Below are 10,025 nucleotides of genomic sequence, written 5' to 3'. Positions count from 1 at the left end.
ACAGAAGCTGTTTTGGAAAGTTACAGTGCTATCACTGATGCCCTCAGTCATTTGTACTCTGACGTTAATGAGAAGGGGGAGACCAGGCTTCAAGCTAACAATCTTTTGCAGAAAATGGAAGAACTGGAATTTGTGTTTATGCTGCATTTTTGGACTTGTGTGCTAGGTCATTTTCACAAGGTCAGCAAAGCCTTTCAGAAATCAGACCTGTTATTGAGTTCTTGTGCAAGTTTGTACAGTTCACTTCTGGATTTTTAAAGGAAAATTAGAGAAGATTTTGATGAGCTTGAGAAACAAGCAAAAGCTACCTTGCCAAATGTTAACTACAAAACAAGGAGACAAAGAGTAAGGAAACAGCAAAGAAATGACAGTAGTGCACCTGATGCTTTAGATGCACTTTCTTCAAGAGATAAGTTTAGGATAAAATCTTTTATTCCTATATTAGATGCACTTGAAGCCAATTTAAAAAGAAGTACTGTGTACAGTGATGTTGCACAATTGTTTTCCATTCTTGCTAATCTGACAGCATCTAAGCAAGAAATTCAGCAAGGTGTTGAACTTTTGATGGAGGCATACCCAGAAGATATTGACCTGAAACTTATTGATGAACTTTTGCACTTTCACCTGTATGTGAGACAAAGCCATAGGCTTACAGAAGAGCACTCTCTGTCTCATACAGACCTTTATCAAATTATATACAAGGAAAAAATTCAGATGGCCTTTCCTAATGTGGAAGCAATCTTGTGGCTATTTCTTAGCTTTATGGTCAGTAACTTCTGGGGAGAGAGGAGTTTTTCAAGACTCAAAAGAATTAAAAATGAATTAAGGGCCACAATGTCTTGAGAGAGGTTGTCTGCACTGAGCATTTTGTACATTGAAAGTGACAAACTTAGACAAACAAATTTTGATGACGCTTTGGATGATTTTGCTATGAGGAAGGCTAGAAAAAACATTTTAGTCTTACTGTATTTGATGGTTGCAGTTTACTTCTTAATATGTATTTTAAAACTGACTGTTTAATGACAACATAAAGTAGATTCTAAAAGTGCCACACTGCCAGATAATCATGATCATATTATTTACACTTCCCAGGCAATATAATTTGTAAACTCAAGTTTTTTTAAAAAAGAATAACATTACAACTTCATTTCCCTAAAAATTAATGCTTATTCAGTTACTAAACAAAAGTTCAGTTACTAAAAAAGTTTTTCAGTGTTAATTTTAACATTTATGCATTTTTTTCCAATCACTATGGTATTTAACAATAACATCTTATGTCCTTTAGAGGAGAAATTGTGAATTACAGAATTTTAAATACCCGTCACCATCCTTGGCTTCACTCAATTTTGTTTATAACACTCTTCCATTTTCTTCTTGTCATGAGGGTGGGGAATTGGGAGGGGCCTCACAAGTGGAGTAGCCTAGGGCCTCTCTTCTAAATCCGGCCCTGTATGCGTCCCACAAGAGAGACATTGCCTTCTCTTAGTTCACAGAAGCATGGTTTTAGTAGAAATCTCTACATTTTGTACATTTTTATCCCATCATCTTCAAGGACCTCAGAGCAGTGTGGATGATTCTTACTTCCCCACTGCTGTCATCATCACAAAATCCTAGATTAGGCTGAGAGTGACTGTTGCAAGTTTTGTGGTAGAAGGTGTATTTGAACTCAGATTTCCCAGATTCTAAGCCAGTGCTCTAACCACTATATCACACTAGCTCTTAATATTGATTATGCGGGGGGGGGGACTGCAGACCTTTAAAGACTTCTTCTAATGCTATTGCTCTGGCTTTCCTGTGCTGTTTTCTTTTGCTATAGCATTCATTTCCCATAGCCTTTATTTCAAACAACTGCATACCATTTCCCTCCTTTGAGTTTATTATGGACATAAAGTACCTTGGACACAGTCATCTGTCATGTTTTGCACAGTAAGTAATTATTCACAAAGATTTCAACTGGATTAGACATTTGCCCTATAGTTCTCCAAGAGACGTCCTTGATTTCTGCTCTCATTATTTTTTTACAGTTACTATTTAAGGCACAGGTTCCAGAGCTGCTTTGCTTTGTTGATTAAATCTAAGCAGATCTCGAAGCATCTTGCTGTGGTTAAGAAATATCGTCATGTTGACTGCATTCGTTTTACTACTTCCCCACAATACACCCTAACAGCATTCCTCCAGGAGAGCTTGAAGTTTATGTCTTCCTGAAGAGCAGAATTCCTCAAGCTAAGTGTATAACATGGATGATTTCAGTGTGACCTGAACTGAGCGTGACTGTGACAAATAAGCAGAAAAACAAGTGGCTAATATGATTTATTTTACATCATAGTTCACTTATTTCTTTCCAGCTTGGAGAGTGATCGTCACTGCTACTTAAAATGAACATGGTATCAAATATTTGACAATCTTGTGCCTTCTTTACCCACAGGGTATTATAGAGAACTACAGTTATAATCCACTTGAGCTTTAGGCGGGGAGAGGAAGCATTAGTGATTTGAGCTTCCTCTCCCTACACTTATGGGTCTCATTCTAGGGGGAGAAATGGACACTTCCCCAATTTAGATAATGCTTTCCCCCTTCATATAATGTAGCTAGATATGTTTGATCCAGGTGTCATATCAACATGCGACATGATGCGGCAGAATATTTCCTATGTAAGCCCCTGGTACAATGAATCAGTAGTCTTTAAGGTGCCACATCACTGTCTAATATGGATGTGAGAAGATTTTATTCACACTTACAGCTTTCCAGCTGCATTATACATGTTTGGACATCCATTGGAAAATTTTTGAGATCCATTGGACAGGAGAGTATTAGAGTCAGTCTGAAAGAATACAAAGGAGCCATTATAAAGCATACTCTGAACAGCACACATTCCTTCGCATTCTAAACTAGTATATGCACAAAGATTTAGCATTGAGGCATGCACATATCATTTGATAGACAGAACATAAGCTGAGAATGACAAAGGCATTTGGACAATGATAGATATGAATGCAAGCTACTCAACGTACTAAGGGGCAAAACACAAGGTCGCAGCCCCATGAATATTTAAAAAAGGTAAAGGTTCCCTTGCTCGAAAGCCAGTCGAATCCGACTCTAGGGTTGCGGTGCTCATCTCCGTTTCAAAGCCGAAGAGCCAGCGCTGTCCGAAGACGTTTCCGTGGTCATGTGGCCGGCATGACTAAACACCAAGGTGCACGGAACGCTGTTACCTTCCCACCGAAGTGGTACCTATTTATCTACTTGCAATTTCTTGCTTTCGAACTGCTAGGTTGGCAGGAGCTGGAACTAGAGACAGGAGCTCACCCTGTCTTGCGGCACCCGGGTCTTGAACCGCTGAACTACTGACCTTCCACAGCCTGCAGTTCAGCGTCTTAACCACTTGAGCCACCGCAGCTCAATAAATCTCATGAACCTCAGTGGCACTCACCTCTGAGTAAAAATTCTCTGACTGTACACTTTTTCATGTTTTTCACTCAAGGTAATTAATATTTGGATTTAGGGCTGCCAAGTCTCGTTGAATCGCGGCGGGGGATCGTCATTCTTTACAGGAGCTCCGCAGTGGGGGATGGCAACAGGCGTTGCACCGCCATCGCCAGGATGTGACGCTACGCGTCGCTCTGGCAACGGGGCTGTTTGGAGTCCCACTGCCAGAGCGACGTGTAGCGTCACATCCTGGTGACGGTGGTGCAATGCCTATTGCCATCCCCCGCGGCAGAGCTCCTGTAAAGAATGACGATCCCCCGCCACGATTCAACGAGACTTGGCAGCCCTATTTGGATTTGGCTATATTGTAGAATCTACAGCCTAATCTTGTAACTTCATGTTAGTAGCTAACACTATTACAGCTCATATAATATCTAAACATTGTAACGAGCTACAGGGATTACCTTCTGCTAGAGGAAACCTCCTTAATGGCCCTTTATTATAAAGAAAGCTGATCCTTTATGGCAAGAAAAGGGATCCTCTATTATTATTTTTTATCTGTGGTGGCCCACACAATTATATGGAGGAATACTCATGGAAAATACCCAGAACACTGTATTAGAATCTAAATTCATGAAGGTTCATCTGCACAATCAAATTTTAAGCATAGTTGTCCCTGCCCATTTTTTTTGGCTGCTGGGACCAGGGCTGACCCTGCCCAACATACAAAGGCAGAGACAAATAAGAACATAAGAAGAGCCCTGCTGGATCAGACCAGTGGTCCATCTAGTCCAGCATCCTGTCTCACACAGTGGCCAACCAGTTCTTCTGGAGAGCCAACAACAGGGCACAGAGGTCAATGCCTTCCTCTGATGGCTTCCTCCTGGCTCTGGGCTTCAGAGGCTTAGTGCCTCTGAATGAGGAGGTTCCCCTCAGCCACCATGGCTAGTAGCCACCGATAGACTTCCTCCATGAATCTATATAATCCCCTTTTAAAGCCATCACTACCTCCTCTGGCCTCAAATTCCACATTTTAATCATTCTCTACGTAAAGTAGTATTTCCTTCTGTCCATTCAGAACCTACTGCCCATAGGTTTCATTTGATGCCCTACTGCCCATCGGTTTCATTGGATGGCTTTTCATAATCAAACTGGAAACCGGCAGGTGCTACTCGATCTATCTAGTACTGCTCATACGGCTATCACCTTAAGCAGAAGTTAGAACCAAAAATTATTTTAAAAGACCTTACTCAGTATTATTTCTTTTATATTTGCTTATTGTGCTTATGAATTTTGCATGTGATAGGGTGACATGATCATTTGTATTTGATAGCCATGACATCTGGGCTCGCACATTTAGCAATTCTGTAGTTTTAAGTAAAGGGGTGACTAAATTAGCCCTCAACTCATTGAATGTAGGGCACTCCGTAATCATGTGTCTGATAGTTTTGATTTTATGAGCATCTGCATGTTCTATTAGAGTAGGATACTCTATTATATCTGCCCTCCAAAACCACTGAGGGCAGAGTGTTCATTCGTGCCAAAGTAAAAACTCTTTTTAGTTTTGGGACTGTCAATTGATTAAAATATTTGGCTGTTGCATCAGGAGGGCAATTCCCAAATGGAGTATTGAACATACCCTTGCATGCCTCCATAGACATACTTCCAACTTCCTTACACTTTTTTATTTGTCTTAAAATGTCTTTAGTTCCTGCATTCTTAATTATATCATTTGTTATTCCTAGGCATTTCATTTTCTTTTCCAATAGTTAATTCCATTGGTTATAATGTTTATCTGCCTGGATAAACCCAAGTAGAGTAGATCCTTCCTCAGATTTTAAAACCTTTACTCTGAAGAGGAATGCTTTAATCCAAGCCCTAGCTTCCATCAATAATTCACCTAGTTCCACTCTCATTGCTATGCCCGAGACACATCTAGGAGTAGCCAATAAGCATCAGAAAAAGCCATTCTGGATGGAATCCATTTTTTCAGAAGCTGCCTGAATCCAAATATCCACACCATCCAGGAATTGGTTTAGAACCTTAGCATTAAATATCTTTAAGGCCAAGGGGACAAATTCATCTCCTGAGTAGAAGTATTTTACAACTGTCCTCCCTACTCTTGAGGCTGTGTTTCTTGCTTGATCCAAGTGTATTTTCCACACAAGAGTTGCTTCAAAGTGGATTTCCAGGTATTTAAATTGATTGACCTGTTCCACATGTTGGTCTGCTATGTCCCATTTGAAGATTTCCCCGCTTTTCCTTTTGGTGAATACTATGACCTTGGATTTTGCCATGTTGATGGGCAAGTCCTCATGATAAAAGTAAAGAGCGATTTTTTAAAATCAGCTTTCAGAAGCCCACTATTGATCTAGACATTATCACTGCATCATCAGCATATAGAAGGATTGGAACTTTGTGCTTGGATAAATGTGGACGACATATACTTCCTTCAAGAGACAGTTTCTGAGGTCATTTACATATAAATTGAACAACAGGGGCACAAGTAAACATCCCTGCTTGACTCCTTTGTCAATAATAAACGGCTCTGATAGCTGTGCTTACTCCCCACATCTAATCCCAGCAGAGGGGTGGTTGTAGAGCTGTTGAATTAAGTAAAGGAGACATGGTTCAATGCCATATTTCTCCAGCTTTTCCCAAAATTGGGGTCTAGAGATTGTAATCAAACACAGATTTTGGGTCCATGAAGCCAATTGCCAACATATCTTCTCCAGAACTCATGTATTTATCAACGAAGAACTGGAGGCTATGACAATGGTTGATGATACTTGCTCCTTTTCTAAAACCAGCCTGTTCATTTCCCAAAATGTTACTTCCTTCAACTCAAGATTCCAAGTTTCCAAGAAGCATTGCAGTGTAAAGTTTTCCTGTAGTGGACAGCAAGCTTACTGGATGATCATTCATCAGGTCCATCGGTTCCCCCTTTTTATAAATCGAAACAATTATTGCACTATGCCAGGAGTGCATCTTGTATTTCAGTGGGAAAAAAAGCTGCCAAAATCTGTGCCCACCAGTTTGGGTCAATTTTGAATAGTTCCGCTGGTACTACTCTAGTAATATTTCTATCTCTATGCCCTGTCTCCCGTCTGGTATCAGACCTGCCTCTTGGAGTCAAACCAGATGTTACCTTTTTCTAGATACTTTCACATTCTTTCACGTATTATTGCCCCCTCACAGCAGCTGCAGGGAACTACTTCTAAAAACAAACAAACAAATTTTTTAAAAAACAGCGAGGGGAGGAAGGAGTCCTACCGTCCCCCTTAACTAGTTTTCTTGCATGAAAAATGCACTACAGGGGTGGGGCAGAGGCTGATTTTGCCTCTCGACATGGAGTATCTGTGCACATGGAGCAGCAAAATCTGTTAAATAAATCCCCCTGGTGTAGATTTCATGCAAGAAAACTGCTTTGGGGGGGAAGGCAGGGCTTCCTCCTCTCATGGTGCTGTTCTGAGCCTGTTGAGCAGTTCTCTTTTTTATTTTAAAAAAGAAGTAATTCCCTGCAGCTGCTGTGTGGCTGAACAGAACACGTACAGTGCATGAAAATGTGGAAAATGCATGGAGAAAGGTCAAACTTTAAACTGGTATCTGATAGGTAGTAGCCAGATGAGTAGGCATGGAAATGGGCATCCAAAGGAATTATGCCTTTTTGAGCCATGAATGAACAGGGATCTGGTGCCTGACAAACTTAAGCCATCACCCTATACTCAGGAACTGTACACAGATCTTTCTTCAAAATCCACTGGATTTTACATTTTGACAGTGTTCTGCTCGTGCACTTCTCAGTGAGCAGAAAGTGTTATGGCAACATTGGGCTCAGTTATATCTCATACGCTGTTGAACAACAATGAAAATTATTCCAATTTCTGTCTAATTCAGACCTGCCTGAGGTCTATTTATTTCAGCTCCTATTATCTTTATTAGCCAGCTTGACTCCGCGATGCTGCTACGACATGATGGCAATTAAGGCAAAATACAGTTCTGCACAGCTGTTGTTTATTTGAATTCATTTTAAACGAATAGTCATATCCCCACTATTTTGGTAAGTTGGGGTATTTTGCGGTTAATCATAGTTAATGTGAGAAAGCACACTGAATCTAGATGTCACTCACTGTGCCATTCCTAGAACTGCAACCAAATAGAAGAAATTGATTTGGAACAGACTCTCATCTAAAACCTGGGTTCACTTATATGAAAAAAATATAGCAAACACTTTATTTCTACACCACTGTCCTCCCAAGGTTATGGTTTGGATCCAGCCAGCTTTTTTACTCATCCACCCCCAATTTTAACCCAATGGCTTTTGTCCATGCCATTTCTGTGATCACCACAGCATTTTGGTTGGAAGAAAAAAAACCTCAATAATGAGACCATTGGGGCTGATTCAAATGTATGAATGAATCACACTTCAGTTATTTCACTGATTGTATTCTTTACAGATGGCTAAAAGAAATCAGACTGTATCACAACTTTATATTCTGTATCATAACTTTATATTCCTAAATAAAGTCAGTTCTATTTTAACAACTTACCGGATAGAATAAAGAACATTTCCATTTTTAAAAATTCGTAGCAACTTGTTGTCTGTTGTTACTTCATGAAAGTTGGCACCCTTTTCATTGGCAAAGAATAAGTCAGGCTTCCAAATAGAATCCAACATGGAAGGATCTAGATCTAAAGAGTCATCTGGATATTCACTATAAGCAAGACGTGGATCATTCCAGTTCTGACGGAGAAAGATATTCACTCGATAATCCTAAAGGAAAAGGAAAAGTATTCAGTGCGTTATTCAGGATAACTCTTATGTTTTATTTAGCTGCTTATTGAACCACAAAACACTATTTGCTAGGGATTTTACTACTTTTATTTTTAAAATCAACATAATACTCCTACATTTCTGTTCATAGCAAATTAGTTGCCTTCAACCATCCTCTTCACATGTTGAAAGTTAAAAGACAGATACAGACATTCTAGAGTGCTGGTGACCACATTTGAAATTATATGAACAAATACTACTCCATGAATGTATAACAAAATTATCACTGTTCTCAAATACCAGTTACTTATGGGGTATACAGCTTAAAATGTCTGAGCATGTATTCTTTTGTGTAAACACAGAACACAATTACATTTCCAGAGTATTTGTATTAGTTTAAGAGGATTATTAAATAATACTTTAGTTAATCATTTTCTGCTGTGACTTTCTATTTACAAAACCTAACCTCTTTCATAACATGGAAATGTAAGTCTTTGTTACATTTTCAGTCAAGACCATCGGGTGAAATTTTGGTTGCATCCTGGTAGCTGGTCACTTATTGTTGACTAAGCTAAGGAGGTCATGCTATATTAACCCATTTATAAGACTGGTTTCCCCATTCTTTCTTTCAAATCTTTCTAATTATTCTGCTTTGTGTTTATTTCAAATGTTGTTTAGTATACTCCTACATTATACCCCTATGATGCCCCATCCACTTCCCTCCCTCAGAGGCAAGATTTTCCCTTCGTTTTTCTTTCCCTTCTGTGACTGAGCTGCCCTAGTTCAGCCCAGGAACTGGAAGGAAGGAATTGGACCCCTCCTTAACATATACGACTTAAATGGCACTCAAGAAGTTTTATATTCAAAATTAACAAAATATTTTATTCAACATAGAAGGGAAAGGTTGGGTAAAATCAGGGGTAAAATTTCTGAGGTAACTCAATATAGATAACTCTGAGGTAAAATTAGTGCATGCACAGACTCCAGTTCTTATATTTCAGGCTAAAGAGTTTCTTAAGCTATTCAGAGTTACCATATTTTTTGCTCCATAAGACACACCTGACCATAAGACGCACCTAGTTTTTAGAGGAGGAAAACAGGAAAAAGTGCCTCTTCTGCTGCTGTTCAGTGGGGAGAGAAGCCTCGAGCCGGATCTCCCAGGCGGCAAAGCGAGAAGGGCCCCGCTGGCCACGATGCTTTACAGCAGCCTCCCAAGGACACACCAGAAGTGTGTTAGAAGGCAAGACCCACCACTCAGGCTCCACCCCAAAAATCTCCATGTATTTCCCAACTCAGAGCTGGCGAAGCTACCTGGAGAAAAACTGCTTCAAAAGCACAAAGAAAATTTGTAGCAGGGGATCAGCTTTTGTGAGTCACTGCTTTCTTCTACAGAGATTTCATAGCTGAAGAAGTGACCAGTGACCCAGTTATGAATAGAGGCTACAGTTCCCACATTTGCAGAAGTCTACAGATATGGGCAACATCCTTCTCACTTGCTACCTACATGTAATGGTTGATGACTCTGTTTCAATGTATCTGAAAATGAGTGTATGAACACAAAAGCTTAGACCCAGAATTAAACTTTGTTGGTTTTAAAGGTGCCACTGGACCCAAACTTTGTTCTATTGCTTCAGACCAACACAGCTACCCACCTGAATCTATGCAAACCAGAATAATTCAAGAGAGCTCTTCTACACAGGCAATAAGGTTACACTGTACAAAAGACTTCACAAAGTTACTTGAACAAATTATTAGGGTACACCCAACACCTCCTGTCCACACATGCTTAAGGTAGGATAGCAGCTCAATATTTCATTAGCAGTGG

At 39.9% G+C, this 10,025-nt stretch overlaps 1 protein-coding gene across 1 annotated transcript in view; it reads right to left on the bottom strand.

The window, feature by feature from the left end:
* The window catches only part of GLRA3 (glycine receptor alpha 3), a 111,645-nt gene that overhangs the window by 33,046 nt on the left and 68,574 nt on the right, over positions 1-10,025 (bottom strand). The window contains exons 4-5 of the mRNA XM_015408142.1: positions 7,977-8,200; positions 2,739-2,821 (exon numbers count right to left, since the gene is read on the bottom strand). Of these exons, the coding sequence (XP_015263628.1) occupies positions 2,739-2,821; positions 7,977-8,200 (307 nt within the window). The remainder of the gene's footprint in view (positions 1-2,738; positions 2,822-7,976; positions 8,201-10,025) is intronic.

This window comes from Gekko japonicus, unplaced genomic scaffold (assembly GCF_001447785.1).
Source record: "Gekko japonicus isolate JY-2015 unplaced genomic scaffold, Gekko_japonicus_V1.1 scaffold109, whole genome shotgun sequence".
Lineage (NCBI taxonomy): Eukaryota > Metazoa > Chordata > Lepidosauria > Squamata > Gekkonidae > Gekko > Gekko japonicus.
The sequence above is the reverse complement of the archived record's forward strand: the minus strand, read 5'-3'. Positions and strand labels throughout refer to the sequence as shown.